Consider the following 21702-nt stretch of genomic DNA (forward strand, 5'->3'; position numbering starts at 1 on the left):
GCAGCGGCGCGGGGCTCAGCCAATAGGAACGCTCAGATGCGCGGGGCTCAGCCAATGAGAGCGCGCGGAGGGCGCAGGCGCGGAGCGGGGTCGGTGCCGCGCTGAGGGAGGTGCGTGAGGAGCCCGGGGGGGCCCGGCCGGGCCCGGGGGTCCCGGTGGGGCTGGGGGGCTCCAGATGGGGCGGGACGGGCTGGACGTGGGGCTCGGGGTTGGAAATGGGGCTGGGGGGGTCACAAATTTGGGCTTGGAGGGGCTCCGGGCAGGGAAAAGGGGCTCCGATCCATGGCCGCGGTGGTCTCGGACCGGGACAGGGAGGAGCGGATGGGGATGAGGGGACTCCAAATGGGGCGGGAGGAGCTGGAGGTGGAGTTTGGGGTGGAAAATGGGGCTGAGGCGATAAAAATTGAGGCTTGCGGGGACTCCGATCCGTGGTCGGTGTGATCTCGCTCGGACCGGGCCCGGGAGGGTCCGGATGGGCCCGGGGAGACTCGAAGTGGGCTGGGAGGAGCTCGAGGTGGAGCTTGGGGTTGAAATTGGGGCTGAGTGATTCCAAATTGGGGCTTGGGCGGGGACGGGGGTCACAAACTGGGGCTTGGGAGGGCTCCGGATAGGGAGTGAGGGGCTCTGATCCATGGGCGCGGGGGTCTCGGGACCGGGACCGGGGGGAGCCAGATGGGCTTGGGGAGACTCGAAATGCGGCAGGAGCGGCTGGAGGTGGAGAGGGGTTGAGAATGGGACCGAGGGGGTTGATGTTGGGGTCTGGGGGGGCTCAGATCCGTGGTCGGTGCGGTCTTGGACCGGGATCCGTGGGCCTGGATGGGGCGGGAGTGGCTCCAAATGGGTCGGGAAGGGCTCGGGGTGGAGCTTGGGGCTGGAAGTGGGGCACGGAGGGGGCTCGGTGTGGTCTCGCACCGGGAGCGGGGGTTCATAGCCGCGGCTGGGGCGGGTTTTTGTGCTCGAACGGGGGCTGGGGAGGTTCCGAGCCGGGAACGGGGAGCGACGTCGGCTCCGAGGCGGGGCTTGGAGAGGGGGCCGCGAGTGGAGGGGCTCGGGCTGGGGCTGGGGCTGGGGCTGGAGCTGGGGCTGGAGCTGGAGCTGGGGCTGGAGCTGGAGCTCGGGCTGGGGCTGGGGCTCGGGCTGGGGCTGGGGCAGGAGCTCGGGCTGGGGCTGGGGCAGGAGCTCGGGCTGGGGCTGGGGCTGGGTGGCTCCGTGAGTTGGATCCTGGGCTGAGCTGGAGCCGGGGGCGGCGTTGGGCTCGGGAGCAGAGCTGGGATTTGGGGAGGGAATGGATGGAGAGGGATTGGGGAAATCCAGTGAATTCCGGGATAACTGTCCGAGCGATGGGGGAGCAGGGCGGTCGGGAGAGGGAGATCTCTGCAGCCAGGTCTGGGAATTTGGGGTTCATTGCAAGGGGCCTGGGGGCAGGGGCTCTGCTGGGAGCTGCCCAGCTCGGAGCAGGCCCCAGAGAGGGAGAGAGAGGTGAAGAGGGTGAGAGACAATCCAATAAATCCTCTGTGCTGAACATTCTAATTCCCACTAACCAACCTCACACGAGGTACAAATCCTACAGCATTGGCACACAGCCTGGAAGAATCATTAAATCATTACATCGCTGTGCTGTGTGACATTTTAAACCCTCAAAAATGCTCTTCGGGCCCCTTCAGCAGGGTCTGCTCGGAGCCTTGTTCAGTAGCTCGGGTGTCTCAGAGCTTGCTTTCATTTCAGTCGCACTTACAGCTTCCGCAGTCTCGAAATCTTTTGCCAGGCTTTAGTTTTTATTTCTATTTTTTGTTTTTATTTCTATTTTTTTTAATTTTTATTTCTGTTTCTAAGGCTTTCCTGTTTCATCTTCCCCAGCAGATCGCAGCGAGGGGTCTGGGGGCGTGGGAATCCCGAGGGAGCTGGGAATGTTCATCCCGGAGAAAAGGAGGCTCAGGGGGAATGTTTGGGGTCAGGCTCTGCTGCCAGGGAACAGGGGCAGGAGGAGAGGGGGATTTTGGTTGGATATTGGGAAAATTCCTTCCTGGAAGTGTCCACGATCACCTTGGATCCACAGTACCTTGGATCACCCATGGAATGGCATCATCCTTGAGGTCCTTCCCAACCCAAACCGTTGGAATTCTCTGTTCCCTTGGGGTGGGGAGGAGGAAAACTCCTGGGGAAAAGGAGGAGGAAGGGATGGAAATCCTTGGCAGGAGGGAGGAATTCCAGCTTGGGAATGGAGGAATGAGGTCAGGCCTGGATGCTTCACAGCTTGGAGAGTCCTGAATTTGGAGTTTGTGGATTTATGAATCCTGGAATTGAGTCTTAATTAAAAAAGAGGGAGAGTGACTGGATGTGATTTAGGAACTCATTTACTGAGTGTGGCTCCCTGGATTTTAAGCTCAGCCTTTCCCAGATTTATTTCTGGGAATAAAGCACCCCGTGGAATTCTCAGCCGTGCAGGAGGAGAGAAAATAAACGACAAAAAGTACAGGAATGTCCTGGCCATCATTCCCAAAAAAACCTGGGAGTGAAATGTTGATGGGAACATCACCCAGGGACGGTGCCAGCTCCTCCCCGCTCATGAACTAATTAGTAATCACCTGGTTAATTGGGTGATCTCACCAAAGGTGAATCAGCTCCTTTTTGTGGAAGCGGCCCCTGGATGATGTTCAGGGAAAGAATTCCCGCAAAATCCCCGTGACATTCCAGATGGCAAATCCTCATCCCCAGCTGCTGATCCAGGCCTTGCTGTGCACGGGATCCCAGGATTTTGGGGCAGATGTGGCCAAAATTCTGATTATTCCCTAAAAAAAAAGAGTGTGGATCATGGGAGAGTCCCCATTTGAGCTGAGGGCAGATGGTGAGGGAATGTTTTGGGAAAAATTGAAGGAATTTCTTGTGGAATCTCTCAGGTGTCTCCTGGAGGAAGGTTTGTGACATTCCCAAGTTTCCAAACCTGTGACATTCCCAAGTTTCCAAACCCATTCCTGAATTTACAAAGAATTCAGAAGCAATTTGATTTTTTTCTTGGTCTATTTTTCCACCAATCCCAGTTTTTCCATGGATTAGCTGCCGGATGTTAAATCCACATCTCCCAGCTGCTGATCCAGGCCTTGCTGTGCACGGAATCCCAGGATTTTGGGGCAGGTGTGGCCAAAAATCTGATTATTCCCTAAAAAAAGAGTGTGGATCATGGGAGAGGCCAGATCTGACCTGGGAACAAATTGTGAGGAAACATTTTGGGAAGAAGTTGAAGGAATTTCTTGTGGAATCCCTCGGGTGTCTCCTGGAGGAAGGATTGTGACATTCCCAAGTTTCCAAACCAATTCCTGAGTTTACAAAGAATTCAGAAGCAATTTGATTTTTTTTTTTTTTGTTTTATTTTTCCACTAATCCCAAGCTTTCCATGGATGTCAAATCCACGTTTCCCTGTTAGGAATCCCAGGGCTTCCTCTGCGTGGAATTCCAGGATTTTTGGATGGATGTAGCCAAAAATCTGATAATTCCCTAAAAAAAGAGTGTGGATCATGGGAGAGTCCAGCTCGGATCTGGGAATAAATGGTGAGGGAACATTTTGGGAAGAAGTTGAAGGAATTTCTTGTGGAATATTTGGGTGTTCCCATGGCAGCTGGAACTGGATGATCCTTGAGATCCCTTCCCAAACCATTCCCTGATTCTCACCCTGGAATCCAGGATATTTCTGCCCCTTGGTTTTCCAAGAATTCCAACCATTTCCTTTCTTTAACGTTGGGGAAAAAAATCCTTTTGTTTTTTAATTGGAAATTGAAATTTCTTCTTGGAGAGAGAAGAATTCTCCAGATCTGTTGCTAATGAAAATATCATTTAATTGGAGAATAAATAAAAGGATTTCATTCCCAACTGGATTTTTTATTGGAAAAGAAAAAAAGGATTTAATTCCCAACTGGATTTTTCCTTGGGGAAAAAAAAAGGTTTTCATTCCCAATGGGATTTTTCCTTGGATTAAAAAAGGATTTCATTCCCAGCTGGATTTTTCCTTGGGAAAAAAAAAAAGGATTTAATTCCCAACAGGATTTTTCCTTGGGAAAAAAAAAAAATCATTCCTATTTGGGTTTTTCCTTGGAAAAGAAAAAAAGGATTTCATTCCCAGTGGGATTTTTCCTTGGAAAAGAAAAATAGGATTTAATTCCCAACTGGATTTTTTTCTTGGTAAAAAAAGGATTTCATTCCCAACTGGATTTTTCCTTGGGGAAAAAAAAAGGATTTCATTCCCAATGGGATTTTTCCTTGGATTAAAAAAGGCTTTCATTCCCAGCTGGATTTTTCCTTGAGGAATAAAAAATATTTATTTCCCAATAGGATTTTTTCTTGGGGGAAGAAAAAAGGATTTCATTCCAAGCTGGATGTTTTCTTGGGGAAAAAATAATCGATTTCATTCCCAGCTGGATTTTCCTTGGAAAAAAAAAAAAAAAAGGATTTAATTCCCAATGGGATTTTTCCTTGGGGAAAAAATATTTAATTCCCAATTGTTTTGTTTTTTTTCTTGGGGGAAGAAAAAAGTATTTCAGTCCCAATGGGATTTTTTCCTTGGGGAAAAAAGAAGGATTTAAATCCCAACAGGATTTTTCCTTGGGGAAAAAAAAAGGATTTCATTCCTATTTGGGTTTTTCCTTGGAAAAGAAAAAAAGGATTTCATTCCCAATGGGATTTTTCCTTGGATTAAAAAAGGATTTCATTCCCAATGGGATTTTTCCTTGGATTAAAAAAGGATTTCATTCCCAATGGGATTTTTTCTTGGATTAAAAAAGGATTTCATTCCCAGTGGGATTTTCCTTGGAAAATAAAAATAGGATTTAATTCCAACAGGATTTTTTTCTTGGAGGAAAAAAAAAAAAAAAAAAGGATTTCATTCCCAGCTGGATTTTTGCTTGGAATAAAAAAAAGGATTTCATTCCCAGCTGGATTTTTGCTTGGAATAAAAAGGGATTTCATTCCCAGCTGGATTTTTGCTTGGAAGATTTGCCCTCAGGCTGGGCAGGGAGCTGAGTAAAGCTTGGAGCTGCCAGGTGAGTCAGGAGTCACAAGAGCTGGGACAAATCCAGGAGCAAAAACCCCAGGAAGTGACAGCTCCATCCTGCTGCCCCGCCAGCCCCGCAGTCATTCCTTATTCCACACAAATCCTGGAGATTTTAAGGAATTCTCCTTTTGGGAACAGCCTCTGCTGTGTTCTCCTTTAGCTTCAAGTTTGGTTTTTTGGAACTTGGAAAAGAAAAAAAATCCCTGAGGGGAAAAAATCCTCCCTGAAAATTCCATGGATCCAAATCCAGGTAAGAAACTTGGGATGAGGATCAAGAAGAGCCTCTTTTAGTTTATAATTAGATATAAATCCTTGATTTTTTAAAGGAATTTTCATTTTGGGAACAGCCTCAGTTGAATTTTTCTTTGGAATTCTTTCCTTGGTGAAAACTTGGGAAAAAATTCCTGAGAATTCCATGGGTCCAAATCCAGGTACGAACCTTGGGATAAGGATCAAGAAGAGTGTATTTAATTTATTATTGATCAGAAAGCCATTATATTTTAAGGAATTTTCATTTTGGGAACAGCCTCGGTTGAATTTTCCTTTGGAATTCTTTCCTTGGTGAAAACTTGGGAAAAAAATTCCTGAGAATTCCATGGATCCAAATCCAGATAAGAAACTTGGGATAAGGATCAGGAGCAGCCTCTTTTAATTTACAATTAGATATAAATCCTTGAATTTTTAAAGGAATTTTCATTTTGGGAGCAGCCTCAGTTGAGTTTTCCTTTGGAATTCTTTCCCTGCTGAAAACTTGAAAAACCCTGAGGGAGAAAATTCCTCCCTGAGAATTCCATGGATCCAAATCCAGATAAGAAACTTGGGATAAGGCTCAGGAAGGAACTTCTTTTAATTTATTAAATATAAATCCTTGATTTTAAAAGGAATTTTCATGTCGGGATCAGCTTTGTTTGTATTTTGCTTTGGGATTTTTTCCTTGCTGAAAACCTGGCTGTAACCACTCCTTGAAATCAGATTTTCCTGGGATTTTGCTCCCTCTTCTCCCACAGTTTTCTCCAGGGTTGTGGATTTATTGGATCAAAAGAGGCGGAGAATTTTCACTTTAAATTCCAATTTTTTTGTCAGTTTATGGCTGATTCTTTTTCCCATTTAATCTCTAAAATTAATTAATTAAAAAAAATTATTAAAAATCCATGGGAATAAGGGATGGGAACCAAATAAAGGATTAATTCTTAATTACGGTGGAATATTGAATGTATTTAATGTGTTTAATTAAGAGATGTAATTTAAAAATATAATAAATTTAATAAAAATTATAATAATTTATTAAACAATTTATTATTTCATTTATTTAATAATTATTATAATTATAATTTATTATAATTTTAAATTATTAAAATTATTCATTAAAAATAATAATTAAAAAATCTGGATCTGGACTTTTTAAGGAATTGCTGATGCAGCAGCCTGAAAACACTGGGAGATCCCAGGGTGGGATCAGGAATTCAGCATTCCTGAAGAAGGAATTTTTTGTTTTCCTGAGAATTCCTCAACTTTTCTGGAGGGAGAGGGTTGGGGTGGAATTAAGGAGGGTAATTAGCAAGAGTCTCATTAATGGCACAGCAGAACTCCAGAGCTCCCGGAATTAATCCGTGATCCCATGGAATACCAGAACCTTGGAGGAGATGATGGATCGGGAAGCAATGGATTCCCAGTGATGTCATCAGCATTCCCAAATTAATTATGGGATGGAACCAGGCCTCGGTGCTGGGAACCACAGCCATGAGGAAGATATTCCAGGAAAATTCCAACCCTTGGCTCCAAGAAACTTCTGGAAGGGTGGAGAGAAGCCATTCCAGGGGTGGAATTGCCCCTTTCAAAGTTGGGATTGTTCGGATGAAAGGAATTCCTGTGGAATTTTGGGAATTCCCAGAAAGTACTGGGAATTCCTGGGGAATATTGGGATTTCCTGGAGAATATTGGCAAATCCCAGAGAATACTGGGATTTCCTGGGGAATTTTGGGAATTCCAGAAAATACTGGGAATTCCTAGGGAATATTGGGATTTCCTGGAGAATATTGGCAAATCCCAGAGAATACTGGAATTTCCTGGGGAATTTTGGGAATTCCAGAAAATACTGGGAATTCCTGGGGAATATTGGGATTTCCTGGAGAATGTTGACAAATCCCACAGAATACAAGGAATTCCCGGAAAGTACTGGGAATTCCCGGGGAATTTTGGGAATTCCCGGGGAATTTTGGGAATTCCCTGGAGAATAATGAGAATTCCTGGGAAATACTGACAATTCTTGGAGAATACTGGGAATTGCTGGAGAATACTGGGAATTCGTGAGGAATATTGACAGTTCCTGGAGAATGTTGACGATTCCTGGAGAATTCCTGAAATGCGTTTAACGTGTCTGGATGTTGAGATGCCAGAGGGGAAGGGGAGGGAGCAGGGATTTATGAATATGGATGAGCTGGAATTTTGGGATGTCCTGGATTTTCTTCAGTACCTGTTGATCTATGGGAAGCTGAGAATGAGCTGGGAATGGGAATATTCCAGGATATGAATGGAATTATTGGGAAAACGCATGGCCAGTGATGTTGGTGGGCTTTTCCTGAGGAAATCTGGAATTTTGGGATATCTGGGATTTTCCTCGGTGCCTGTTGGTCTGTGGGAAGTTGAGATGAAATAGGAATGGGAATATTCCCAGATGTGAATGGAATTATTGGGAAAATGCATGGCCAGTGGTACTGACTGCTGTTTCCAGAGGAAATCTGGGATTTTGGGATATCTGGGATTTTCCTCGGTGCCTGTTGGTCTGTGGGAATCTGAGGTAAGGGGAATAGGAATATTCCAGGATATGAATGGAATTATTGAGAAAAGGCATGCTGGGCTTTTCCAGAGTAAATATTCCTGTGGTTCCAAAGCTTCCCAAATTCCTTGGATACCCAGCTGGAAAGAGCCAGGAGCCAGATAAATTCCTTGGTGTTTATTCAGGATTCCTGCTTTTTTCCCCCTTGGATTTTAGTGTCTCCCGCTGGATTGGAGAGCGTTTCCCTGGGAGAGTAGGCCGGGAAGAGCGAGCTGATGAACGAGGACATCCGGATCCATTCCTGGCCTTGCTCCTACTACCTGGACACCAGCAAGCAATGGATCCCTGGGAAGCTCTCCCTGACTCCCACCTCCATCAAATTCACGGCTGACAAGACGGGAGAGCTCCTGGTGGATTTCCATCTCTCCGGGATCAGCGAGATCAAGAAGGAATCTTCCCATTTAATCTTCAGCTCGCTCACCATCCTGGAGAAGAGCACCAAGCACTGGTTCAGCTCCCTGCATCCCAACAGGAATGTGGTGTTCAACATCCTGGAGCATTTCTGGAGGGAGCAGCTGGTGTCCAGCCAGGAGGCCGGAGCGGGAGCGGCCTTGGAATCCAGCAAGGGCAAGGAATTAACGGGAATGTTGGAGGGATCCCAGAAACGCCTGGAGGACACGGCCAAGGTGCTGCATTCCCAGGGGGAACAGTTCGACAACATCATGAGGGGACTCCACAAGATCGAGGGGGACATGGATGTGGCCGACAGGTTCGGAATGGGAACGGCTTGGTGGGCTTGGAATTTCGGGAGGGAGGTCTTCAGGAAATGAAACTGTGGATTTTCCATTGGTAGGATGCAGCAGCACCATGAGGAAAGGCTGAGGGAGTTGGGAATGCTCCCCTGGAAAAGGGAAAAATGCAGGGAGAGCTCAGAGCCCCTGGCAGGGCCTGGAGGGGCTCCAGGAGAGCTGGAGAGGGACTGGGGACAAGGCCTGGAGGGACAGGACACAGGGAATGGCTCCCACTGCCAGAGGGCAGGGATGGATGGGAGATTGGGAATTGGGAATTCCTGGCTGGGCTGGAATTCCCAGAGAACCTATGGCCCCTGGATCCCTGGAAGTGCCCAAGGCCAAGGTGATCGAAGGCTGGATCACTCTGCGACAGTGGGAATTCCCTGCCCATGGAATGGGATCATCCATGGGATCCCTTCCAATCCAAGCCTTTTGTGCCCGTGGGCTCAGGGAGTGTTGGGAATTCAGCTCTGGGAATTCAGGAGTGCCACAATCTCCTTCCTCCTGCCCCTGCCCTGCTCCATAGGAATAAAATCGGGATAAGAGCAGTGTTTGCAGTGCCTATCCCTGCTGCCGTTCCTGGGAAATCCCAAGCTGTGCCAGTTTTTTTCCCGCCTTTTCCTTCCCGCCTTTTTTTCCTGCCATTTTCCCCACATGATTTTTTTCCCCCGCCATTTTTGTTTCCCTCTGTTTTTTCCCTTTCCTGTCTTCCCACCCTTTTTTCCTTTCCTGCCTTCTTCCCTCACCATTTTTTCCTCACAATTTTTTCCCCCTGCCATTTTTATTTCCCTCTGTTTTTCCCCTCCCCTTTTTCCCTTCCCGCCCTTTTTCCTTCCCTCCCTTTTCCCCACAGCTTCCCTGGAAAACCTTTGCCTTGATTTTTTAGGAATATCCCCAAGCCTTTAAAAAACTTGGGATTGAATGGGAAAGAAGCCAGAATTGGGGATTTTGGGCGAGCTCGTGGCAGGATTGGAGTTTCCAATATTCCAACGCCCAGGGAAAAGCAGGAATTGTCAGGAGTGGGAACAGCTGGGGCTCCTGGGAATGTTTGTGCCAAGCGTTTCCTTATCCTGGACCCTCTGGATGAAATTCCAGCAGGAGTCGGGGAAGGCAGCTCTGGAGCACGAGGAGAGGAAAGGAACGGGAAAGGACTCGGAGTGTGGGAAGGGCCTTGGAATTCCATGGATTCAAGGGTGGCTAAACATTACCCAGCTCGGAGCTGCAGCAGGGAATTCCAGAGGGCTCTTCCCAGTTTTTATTGAATTTAAGGAGCAGGGAATTCCTGGGAGTATCCCAAAGTTTTAATGGACTTAAAGCAGGGAATGAAAACGGAATTAAATTGGGATTTTAGGGATGATTATTGTCGGTTTTCCCTTGAAAAAAAAGGGGAATATTTTCCTTGTCCTTGGAGCAGGAGCTGAAGCTGAACAATTCCAGCCCTGGCTCCCTTCCCTGTTTGGTGGGAATGTTTTCCTTAGGGAGCTGCACCAACACGTATGGAAAGGTGGGGTCTGGACACTTCTGGGAAGTTTCTGCTGGATTTTGGAGCATCAAGCTGGAATGTTTAGTGTTTCATCTGGGAATTTGGGTGTGGAGCAAAGGAAAATGCACCAGGCTGAGGGGGTGAAGGGAAATGAGTAGGAAAAGGCCTTGGAAATGGTGGTGGATGGGCAGGAGTGGGAATATTGAGGAACAGGCACGTGGAAAGGGGCCTGGAAAAATCCACTTCCATTCCTTCCCTCCCAGCTGGGATTCTGGGATTTTTTCCAATGGATTATGAGGAGAAGGTGGGGTTTGAACCGCCTGCATCCTGGGAAATTGTGGATGCGTTTGAGGAGGGATTAAGGAATTTCCGCGTCTGGGGATTTTCTTGGAACTGCTGGAATATCCACAGCTTTTCCCTCTTCCAGGCTATTGACAGAGCTGGAATCTCCTTCCTGGTGGCCCTTCAGCACCAAACTGTGGAAAACCCCTCTGGAAGCGAAGCCCAAGGAAACCCCCGCGGCTCCCGATGCCAAAAGCCAGGAAGGAATCCTGCTGCGGATCCCCGTGATCATCACCCACAGGACAGATTCCAACGCCAAACCCGGAAAACTCACGGTGCTTCCCTCGGGCCTGGAGATCAAGGATTGCAATTCCCAGCTCCTGCACCGCTTCGAGTCGCGGGATGTGGATGATATCCGGGTGCACACTCCCTACGAGATCAGCATCCGGCAGCGGTTCATCGGCAAGCCCGACACTTCCTACCGGCTCCTGGCGGCGCGGATGCCCGAGGTGATTCCCATCCTGGAGATGCAGTTCAGCAGGAAAATCCAGTTTTTGGAGGATGCTCTTGGATTTGCTGGAGCCACGAAGTCTCCTCAGGCGGATTTGGGGACGTCCATTTGGCAGGCAGGTCGGTGCCAGGGAGCTCCAGGCTCCAAGGGTTTTTCCAGGGACTGTTCCAGAGGCCGTGGTGAGCGAGTCCATGATAAATCCAAGGAATACATTCCAGGTGGCTTCAGAGCCTTTGGCACTGCTGCTTTTCCTGGAGTTAATTCCCGGCTGGAAGGGAATCCAGTATTCAATAGCCAATAATTAATACCCAATAATTACTCTCCAATACCCAATAAGTACTCTCCAATAATTAATACCCAGTATTCAATATCCAATATCCCAAATCTAGTCGTCAGTGTTCAATATCCCATAGCCAGTATCCCATATCCAATATCCAGTATCTAATATCCAATATCCCATATCCAACATCCGATATCCAATATTCAGTATCCCCTATTTAATATCCCATAGCCAATATTCCATAGCCAATATCCAGTGTTTAATATCTAATACCCAATAGTTAATATTCAGTAATTAATACCCAGTAATTAATACCCAGTATCCCATATCTAGTAGTCAGTATTCAATGTCCAATATCCCATATCCAACATCTGATATCCAATAGTCAGTATCCCCTATTTAATATCCCATAGCCAATATTCCATAGCAATATCCAGTATTTCATAATGGATATTCCATGTTCTATAGCCAATATTCCATAGCCAATATCCAGTGTTTAATATCCAATATCCAATACTTAATATCCAATAATTAAGATCCAATATCCCGTATCCAACATCTGATATTCAATATCCAGTATCCCATATTTAATATCCCACAGCCAATGTTTCATATCTGGTATCCAGTATTTCATAATGGATATTCCATGTTCTATGGCCAGTGGTTTGTATCCAATATTCCATATCCAGTATCCAGTATTTAATATTCAATACCCTGTAATCAATATCTGGTTTTTAATATTCAATATCCAATAATTAATATCCAGTATCCCATATCTAGTAGTCAGTGTTCAATATCCAATAGCCAATATTTAATATACAATATCCCATATCCAACATCTGATATCCGATATTCAGTATCCCCTATTTAATATCCCACAGCAAATATTCCATAGCCAATATCCAGGATTTCATAATGGATATTCCATGTTCTATATCCAATATTCCATAGCCAATATCCAGTGTTTAATATCCAATACCCAATAATTAATATCCAATAATTAATATCCAGTATCCCGTATCTAGTAGTCAGTGTTCAATATCCAATAGCCAATATCCCGTATCCAATATCCCATATCCAACATCTGATATTCACTATTCAGTATCCCCTATCCAATATTCCATATCCGATATCCAGTGTTTAATATCCAATATCCAGTAATTAATATCCAGTATTTAATATCCCATATCCGGTAGTCAGTGCTCAGTATCCAAGAGCCAGTATCCCATATCCAATATCCCATATCCAACATCTGACATTCAATATTCAGTATGCCAAATTTAATATCACATAGCCAATATTCCATATCCAATATCCAGTGTTTAATATCCAATACCCAATAATTAATATTCCAATATTTAATATCCAATATCCCTTATCCAACATCCGATATTCAATATTCAGTATTCCATATCTGGTATCCAGTATTTCATAATGGATATTCCATGTTGTATATCCAATTTGCCATATCCGATATCTAATTTGATATGGAATCATATATCCAATAATCAATATCCAATAATCAATATCCAGTAATTGATACCCAGTATTTAATATCCAATACCTCGTAATCAGTATTCAGTATCCAATAGCCAGTATCCCATATCCAGTATCCCATATTTTGTGTCTGGTATCCAGTATGTAATAATGGATATCCCATGTTCTATAGCCAATGTTTAATATCCAATACCCAGTAATTAACATCCAATAATTAATACCCTGTATTTAATATCCAATATTTAATAAATATCCAATATTCCATATCCAATATCCAGTGTGTAATATCCACTATTCCATAGTCAATGTTTAACATCCCATATCCAATATCCAGTATTTAGTATCTCCCATCCTATTTCCAATATCCCTTATTCCATATCTCATACCCAATAACTAATATCCAATATCCCATATCCAGTATCCCATATCCCATATTCAATACCCCATATCCAGTATCTCATGTCCAATATCCAGTGTTCCATATTCAATATCCCAGATCCAATATCCCATATTTAATATTTAGTCTCCAATATCCAGTATCCCATATCCCAGATCCCATATCCCAGATCCAATATCCCATATCCAATATCCCATATCCAATATCCCATATCCAATATCCCATATCCAATATCCCATATTCAATATCCTATATCCAATACCCCATATCCCATATTCAATACTCCATATCCAGTATCTCATGTCCAGTATCCAGTGTTCCATATTCAATATCCCAGCTCCAATATCCCATATTTAATATTTAGTCTCTAATATCCCATATCCAATATCCCGTATCCCATATCCCATATTCAGTATCCCATATCCCAGATCAAATACCCCATATCCAGTACCCCATATTCAATATCCCATATCCAATACCCCATATCCAATACTCCATATCCAGTGTCCCATGTCCAATATCCATAGTTGCATATTCAATATTCCGGATCCAATATCCCATATTTAATATTTAATCTCCAGTATCCCGTATCCAATATCCCATGTCCAGTATCCCGTATCCAGTATCCCATATCCAGTATCCCATATTCAATATCCCAGATCCCATATCCAGTATCCCATATTCAATATCCCATATCCCAAATTCAATATCCCATGTCCCATATCCCAAATCCCATGTCCAATATCCATTATCCCATATTCAATATCCCCAATCCAATATCCCATATTTAATATTTTATCTCCAATATCCCATATCCGGTATCCCATGTCCCATATCCCATATCCAATATCCCATATCCCATATTTAATATTTAATCTCCAATATCCCATATCCAGTATCCCGTATCCCATATCCAATATTTAATATCCAATTTTTATATTAAACCTTTAATTCCCCTCAATCCTGAACGCTTTCCAGGAATCTTGGATTAGAACCTGAGATAAACCTGATTTTCCCATATTAAAACCCCAGGATTTTGATACTGGACGAGTTCAGGTTCTGGCAATTCCCGAGATTTTGGAATCATTTTAAGGAAACTTTGGAGACTGAAAATTCCCCACAAGAAAATTGACATTCCCTACTATTAATCCTAAAATTCCAGGATGGTTTTTGTTTGACTCAACCTTGGGAATTTTTAACAGCCTGGAATTTATTCCTCCCAATATCCCTGAATCCTTTTTCCCCCCCTAATTTTTAATCCCAAAGGAGCAAAGAAAAGGTGGATCCAATGCCAAAAACAACTGGAAAATTGGGATAAATTCATAAATCCACCAATTTCTGGTTGGAATTCCAGCAGGGAAGGAGTATCCTGGTTTTGAGGAATATCTTGGAAAAGCTGCTGGATTTTTAAGGAAGTAAATTTTGACCTCTGGGATTTCCCACTATCCCAAAAAATTCCCAGTTCCTGATGGAATTCCAGGAAATAATTGGATATCCAGCTCTTTTCCAGAGGTTTTCCCATTGTTTTCCAGCTGGATGTTGTTCTCCTTTCCTGGTTAATTTAGAAAACCTTGGGAAGCAGAGGGGAGCTGATGGAAATCCTGATTTTCCAGGATTTTTTGTATTTTCCTTGGGTTTGTCACCGTTCCCATTCCGTCACAAGGTGGCACTCACGGACTGTGTGGGAGCCTTTGGGATTTTTTCCATGGAAAACTGATTTTTCCCTTTTTTTTTCCTTATTTTTTTCCCTTTTTCTCAAATCAAGAGGGAAAAAATATAGTTTTTTCTATTCCCCTCTCTGTGTTTTCCAATAGGGAATTGATCCAAGGATTTTTGGGATGAATATCCCTGCAGGGCATGGAAATCTCTGGGAAAATTCTGGATTTTCCCTCAAAACTGCCACAATCCCACCTGGATCTTTTGTTTACACCAATCCTGCCTTCAGTTTATGCCTAAATCTATGGAAATTCCCAAAAAAGTCCATTTTGGCTTCATTCCGTGTGGAAAAGGAATTTAGGGAATTATTTTTATCCAATACCTACTGGCTATTTTTATTAAAAAATATTATTTATTTATTTATTTATTGTCATTAATAACAAAAATAACACTAATTTTCTTGATTTTTTTAGCTGCTTTACCGTTTTTCCCAGCTTTTTTTTTGGGGATAAACATTGAAATTTTGGAACAGCATTGATCCAATTTTATCCCAAAAAACAGCTGAGAATTCCCATGAATCCCCACATTCCAAATGATCCCGTTTTCCAAGGGCTCCCTAAATAAGAAATAAAATTTAAAAATAAGGATTTAAAGAGGAAAATAACATAAAATACCGTAAGTAACATAAAAATAAAATAAAGATAAAGATAAAATAACAAAACATAAATGAAATGAAATAAAATGAGGAAAAAATGGAAGAGAAAAAATAAAGAGAAAATTAAAAAGAGAAGAATAAAGAGAAATTGTAAGGAATGCACTTCGAATAGTCCTGGAAAACCAGAATTTAATGGGAAGAATTGGATCCTGATTCCTCCCAAATTCCCATGAAGCAAAGCACAGCCCAGCCACTCTGATCCCAGAATTCCAGAACGATCCTTAAGGATTCCCCGAGCAGCAATTCCGTTATCCCGAGCTACCCTTGGGCATTCCCAGGGATTCCCCAGCTTCTCTGGGAATTCCTGAAGCTTCCCCTCCTTTCCAGGCAGGATTTTTTTCCTTAATTTGGAATTTCTCTGGCAGCCACGGGATTCCTGGGAGCCGCGGTGAATCCCGGAACTCCGGCGGGAAGCGCCGAAGGGACGGACAAGGAGCAGGTGCAGCTGCAGAAGATATCCCAGGAGGAAGCCAAGGAGCTGCGACAGGTAAAAATGGGGATGAAATGTCACAGAATTCATTCCCAGAATTCCCAGAATGACCAGGTTGGAAGAGACCTTCAAGATCATCGAGTCCAACCCAGCCCCAGCAGCTCAACTCAGCCCTGGCACCCAGTGCCACATCCAGGCTTTGTTAAACACACCCAGGGATGGGGACTCCACCACCTCCCCGGGCAGCCATTCCAGAACTTTATCACTCTTCCTGGGAAAAGCTTTTTCCTGCTCTCCAGCCTGTATTTGCCTTGGTGCAGCTCGAGGCTGTGTGCTCTGGTTGTGTCAGCGCTGCCTGGAGAAAGAGCCCAGCCCCAGCTGAGCACAGGCACCTTTCAGGAGCTGCAGAGAGCGATGAGGGCAGCCCTGAGTCTCCTTTTCTCCAGGCTGAGCACCCCCAGCTCCCTCCGTGGTTGCTCTCAGGGTTTGTGTTCCCAGCCCCTCTCCAGCCTCGCTGCCTCCTCTGGCCGCGCTCGAGCGTCTCAACGTCCTTCCCAAGCTGAGGGGCCAGAGCTGGGCACAGCACTCGAGGAGTGACCCCACAGTGCCCAGGGCAGGGGCAGAGTGACCTCCCTGCTGCTGCGGCCACGCCGTTGCTGACACAGGCCAGGAGCCACCGGCCTTCTTGGCCAGCACTGCTGGCTCGTGTGCAGCTGCTGCCCGTCAGGCCCCTTTGTGCCTGGGCACTGTCCAGCCACAGCATCCCCAGCCCAGAGCACTGCAGGGGTTACTGCGGCCAAAATGCAGGGCTGGGCACTTGGACTCGTTAAACTCCATCCTGTTGTGTCAGGTTAAGCTCTTTTCTGACCCAGAGCTGGGCAGCTGAGAGGTGTTTTAAAAGCTTTGATTCCATTTTCAGTCTCGTGTGAAGGGTGAGACAACACAGATGTTAGAATTTGTACCATTACAATAAAAAACAAACTGTTTCCTAATTACAGTACCTTATAAGTGTTCTTAGCCTGTCAGCTGTTGTGACACTCTACTATAAATGCCTTGAAGCCAATCATCTGGAGTCACCCCTCAGAAATCCTACTGCAGTCCATCTCTCACAGTTCTAGTTCTCAAAAATGTCTCGTTTTATTAACAAATCCATCCTTTAAAACTGACTTCTGATCCCATTTCTCTCTCAACAAAGTCTGTCCTATCCCGCAGCGTTCCTAATCCCAAAGTTTACGTACGGATGTGTACTGTGTGAGCCTTCTCTCAAGCTTTACCAATCATTTATCAATTAATTTCCCTCACCGTTGGACTCTGTCCATCCCTCCAACCATTCCGGGTCTCCCTGCAGAGCCCTCCCACCTTCCCACAGATGGACACAGCTCCCAGCCGGGTGTCACTGCAGGTTTACTGATGACAGACTCAATCCCTCACCCAGTTGTCAATAAAAATATGGAATTTTTAGGATAGGAATTGCTGAATTCCTTCGTTTCGTTGTTGCCTTCCTCAAATATTCCTGCAAATCGATCCCTGTGGGAATATTTGAAATACTCCTCAAGTTTGGGATGGAAATTCCTGGATAATTTTTCAGTAGGTTCGGATTTCTTGATTGGAACGTGGCCTGCAGAATTCATGATTTTAATAATTGATTCCAGAAATTTGGGGATTTTCCCTCTGGTCTCTTATTCCAGAAAAATCCACAAAAACCAGAGAGAATTTGATGTAGGAAATCATTGTGGATTCCAGGAAATGAAGGAATTTTTTCCTGAGATTTCACTGGGAAAAAAAAAATTCAAGGAATGCAGTCGGGTATTTTTCCTTAAATGCATTTTTCAGGAATTTTTCTCATGGAGCTTTAAGGGAAAAAATCCTCTTTTTTTTTTTTTCCCCTCTGACTTCTTATTTTTCTGAATTCTTTGCTAATCCATTTGCCTGCAGTTTTCCAGCTATTTTATTGGATGGTATTTTATGGTATTTTACAGGAATTTATTTTGGTTTTATTTAATTTTATTTTTATTTTTAATTTTTTAAAAATTTAAAATTATTTTAAAATTTATGTTATTTAATGTTATTTTATTTCATTTTTATTTTTGTTGTATTTTTATTTTTTATTTTTGTTTTCTATTTATGTTATTTATGTTGTTTTATGTTATTTTTTAAATAATTATTTTAAATTTTATTTCTTTTAAAATTTATTTTATTTTAATATATTTTTATTTTATTGAAATTATTTGTGTTATTTATGTTATTTCATCTTTTCAATATAACTGCTTTTAATTTTTAATTTCATTACTTCTAATTTTTTTATTTTAATATATATTTTTTTAATATATTTTATTCATGTATTTTATGTATTTTTTATTTTAATTTATTTTTAATTTATTTTATTTTTAATTTAATTTTTATTTTAATTAATTTTTATCTTGTTTTTTAATTGAATTTTTTATTTTTATTTATTTTAATTTATTTTATGTTATTTTTTTAATTTAATTTTTTATTTTAATTTATTCCTTCTTTTACACTTTATTTCTTTGTTTTTATTTGAATTTAATGATTTAATTTTATTTTTTTCCAATGGGAAAAACATCCTGCCAGAGGGCAGGGATGGATGGGAGATTGGGAATTAGGAATTCCTGGCTGGGATGGAATTCCCAGAGCAGCTGTGGCTGCCCCTGCATCCCTGGAATGTCCAAGGCCAGGCTGGATCCACCTGGGATGGTGGGACGTGTCCCTGCTTGGGAATGATGATCCTTAGGGTCCCTTCCCACCCAAATTCTGGGATTCTGGGATGTCATTCCGTGAATTATCCCATTGCTCCAAAGCCCCAACCATGAGCTCTCCGCGTTTCCCCCTGGCAGATCCTGAAGAAGCTCAAGGGCCTGGCCCTGGAGACGGAAGCGGAGCTGGAGCGGCAGGACGAGGCCCTGGATTCCATCGGCAGCTCCGTGGATCGCGCCACGCTCACCATCGATCAGCAGAACCGCAGGATGCGGAAGCTGACCTAAGTGCCCGGCGGGAGCGGGAACGCCGGGAGCAGCAGGAGGGTGGGGGAGCCGGGATGTTCAGGACTGGTCGTTCCAGAGACACTTCGGGAGGGCTTTGGGATGAGGTTTGGGAAATGGCGCTGCTGGGGGTGAGTTCCTGAGAGGATCGAAGCGGTTCCTGGACTTGGACGAGGTTTGGATCTTGGAGGAGGTTTGGATCTTGGACGAGGTTTGGATCTTGGACGAGGTTTGGATCTTGGACGGTGGTTGGATCTGGGACAATGGTTGGATCTTGGATGGTGGTTGGATCTCGGTGTTTGGATCTTGGATGAGGGTTGGACCTTGGATAATGTTTGGATCGTGGATGAGGTTTGCATGTTGGATGAGGTTTGGATCTCGGACAGTCTTTGGACCTTGGATGAGGTTTGGACCTTGGACAGTGTTTGGACCTTGGAGAAGTTTGGATTTTGGATGATGTTTGGATCTTGGATGAGGTTTGGATCTCGGACAGTGTTTGGATCTTGGATCACAGCTGGACCTTGGACAGTGTTTGGATTTTGGATGATGTTTGGATCTTGGATGGCAGTTGGATCTTGGATGAGGTTTGGATGTTGAATGATGGTTGGATCTTAGATGAGGATTGGACCTTGGATCATGTTTGGATCTTGGATGAGGTTTGGATCTTGGATGAGGTTTGGACCTTGGACAGTGTTTGGACCTTGGAGAAGTTTGGATCTTGGATGGCAGTTGGATCTTGGATGAGATTTGGATGTTGAATCATGGTTGGATCTCGGATGGTTGGATCTTAGATGAGGATTGGACCTTGGAGAAGTTTGGGTTTTGGATGATGGTTGGATCTTGGATGCGGTTTGGATGTTGAATGATGGTTGGATCTTAGATGAGGGTTGGGCCTTGGATCACGTTTGGATCTTGGATAAGATTTGGATGTTGTGTGATGGTTGGATCTTGGATGAGGTTTGGATCTTTGATGAGGTTTGGACCTTGGATGATGGTTGGATCTTGGATCACAATTGGACCTTGGATGAGGTTTGGATCTTTGATGAGGTTTGGAAGCTTTTTTTGGGATCCAAATTTCCAATTGGGATGAAACAGAACTCGTGGGTTCTCCACTGCCAAACTCTGTAAATAGGAAGGGATGTGACAAAACCTGACTTAATTAATTAATTAATTAATTAATGTGCTTTTTCATCTTGCTGCTTTCCAGCCCATGAATTCCTTCTCCAGCTCTTTCCCTAAAATCCTTTGGAGCTGATCCTGATTTTTTAATTACTTGCACTCAGTGGTGATGAAACATTTCAAGGCTTTTCCATAATTCCTAAAAGAAGGGAATATTTTCAATTAAAGTCTGAAGTTTACACTTGGCTCTGTTGAGAGCAGAGGTTCCCCTCCTAAATTATTGATATTCCATAGGAAAAATTCCCGTTTCATCAATCCCTACCTTTTCCAGCTCTTTTACCTCCAAGGAGCTGTTGTCAAATATTTATTTTAAATTATTTTTTAGATTTCAATTTCGGTCGTTTTGGTGCCGCTTTCCAATCCGACACTTTCAGTGCAATATTTTTAAACTGTGAAGCTTCAAACCCTTGGGTTCCGTGGGAATTTTTCCCTTTTTTTTTTTTTTGGAATCCAGCCTAATTTTGGGAGAAAAAGACACCGAACCGTGTCGAGGGTGTTGTTTGCAAGGTTTGTATTTCCTCAGCTTAGTTAGGACTGGAGTAAAATTTATTCCAAGTTTTTCCTGGCATGCACTTTATTGGAAAATCTGGTGATAATTCCATATCCATCAATTATTTCCTGGGAATACAATCCTCTTGGAGTTTCTCCTGTTGTTTCCCGCCCCCAAATCGCTGCTGGTTTACCGTGAGAGGAGAAGGAACGTCCTGCGCCTCATTTTTCCGTGGATTTCCAAGTGGATTTCGCACCAAATCCATGTTTGTTGAGGCTGGGATGGGATCTGGGAGTGGGATGAGTCCAACCCAGAATTCCCAAAAGGAAATCGTTTGGATTTGAGCGGGTTTTGGGTGTTCTTTGTGCCATATTTTTTATCGTTGTGGGGTTTTAGCACCGACTCCGTATTTTGTGGGTTGTGTTGAGTCCAACATATCCCAAAAATCTTGGAATATTCCCTGGGAAACCCATCCTGGAGCTGTACATTGGCTGAATTCCATGTGCCAGAAGGATTTTCCACCTGTAATTCCTTATTAAATCTCTTGGAATTGTGATATCCTCTCCTGTCTTCACTTGGCTGGGAATTGGTAGGGAAAATCCATCCCTGTTTTCCTGTGGAATGGGATTTCATGGATTCTGTGGGGTTGGGCTTTAGGATGGCTTTATTTGGGATTAAAAATATACGGAAAATATTCCCTGCTGGAAGGTGGCCCTGGATGAGCTTTAAACTTCCAACCCAAACCGTTCCAGAATTCCATGATCTTCAGCGAGGCTGGGAAGAGTGGCTGATATTCCAGAGGGGCCTCAAAATCCTGGAAAAATCCATGAGGCGGGATCCTCATGGATTTATGAAGAAGAAATCCCACCCTGGGAAGAAGCAATCCTGGGAACTGGGACATGCTGGGAACACCCAGCTGGAAAACAGGAGCTGGAGGTGCTGCTGGATGGAATTCCCAAATGGATTGGGTCGGAAGGGATTTTTTAGGATCATCCAGCCCCATCCCCAGGGACATTTTCCACTCTCCCTGGTTGCTCCGAGCCCTTTTTTTCCATGAGAGGTGGATTGGAATGGGACAATCCTTAAGGTCTCTTCCATCCCAAACCATTCCAGGATTCTGGGATTTTCTGGGATCCTTTGTCCCGTATTCCTGACTCCTTTTGTAGGCTGTAGAT

General features: G+C 44.0%; 1 protein-coding gene and 1 long non-coding RNA gene across 3 annotated transcripts; both read left to right on the forward strand.

The window, feature by feature from the left end:
• The first annotated feature begins 63 nt into the window (after nt 1–63).
• On the forward strand, nt 64–19143 carry SNAP47 (synaptosome associated protein 47). 2 transcript variants are annotated; one of them, XM_038129319.1, is made up of 5 exons: nt 64–110; nt 8034–8586; nt 10519–11003; nt 15795–15916; nt 18715–19143. In XM_038129319.1, the coding sequence occupies exons 2-5, from the start codon at nt 8093–8095 to the stop codon at nt 18859–18861; spliced, it is 1248 nt and encodes a 415-aa protein (XP_037985247.1). In that variant the 5' UTR covers nt 64–110; nt 8034–8092; the 3' UTR covers nt 18862–19143. The 2 variants fall into 2 exon arrangements, with proteins under 2 accessions (XP_037985247.1, XP_037985248.1); XM_038129320.1 differs by lacking the exon at nt 64–110 and adding an exon at nt 4707–5291.
• A 553-nt stretch (nt 19144–19696) lies between these two features.
• LOC119697933 lies at nt 19697–21083 on the forward strand. The gene is made up of 2 exons (XR_005256003.1): nt 19697–19833; nt 19906–21083. It is a non-coding gene; the product is annotated as an uncharacterized LOC119697933 (long non-coding RNA).
• Nucleotides 21084–21702: the final 619 nt, after the last annotated feature.

The sequence above is a fragment of the Motacilla alba genome, chromosome 2 (genome assembly GCF_015832195.1).
Source record: "Motacilla alba alba isolate MOTALB_02 chromosome 2, Motacilla_alba_V1.0_pri, whole genome shotgun sequence".
NCBI lineage: Eukaryota > Metazoa > Chordata > Aves > Passeriformes > Motacillidae > Motacilla > Motacilla alba.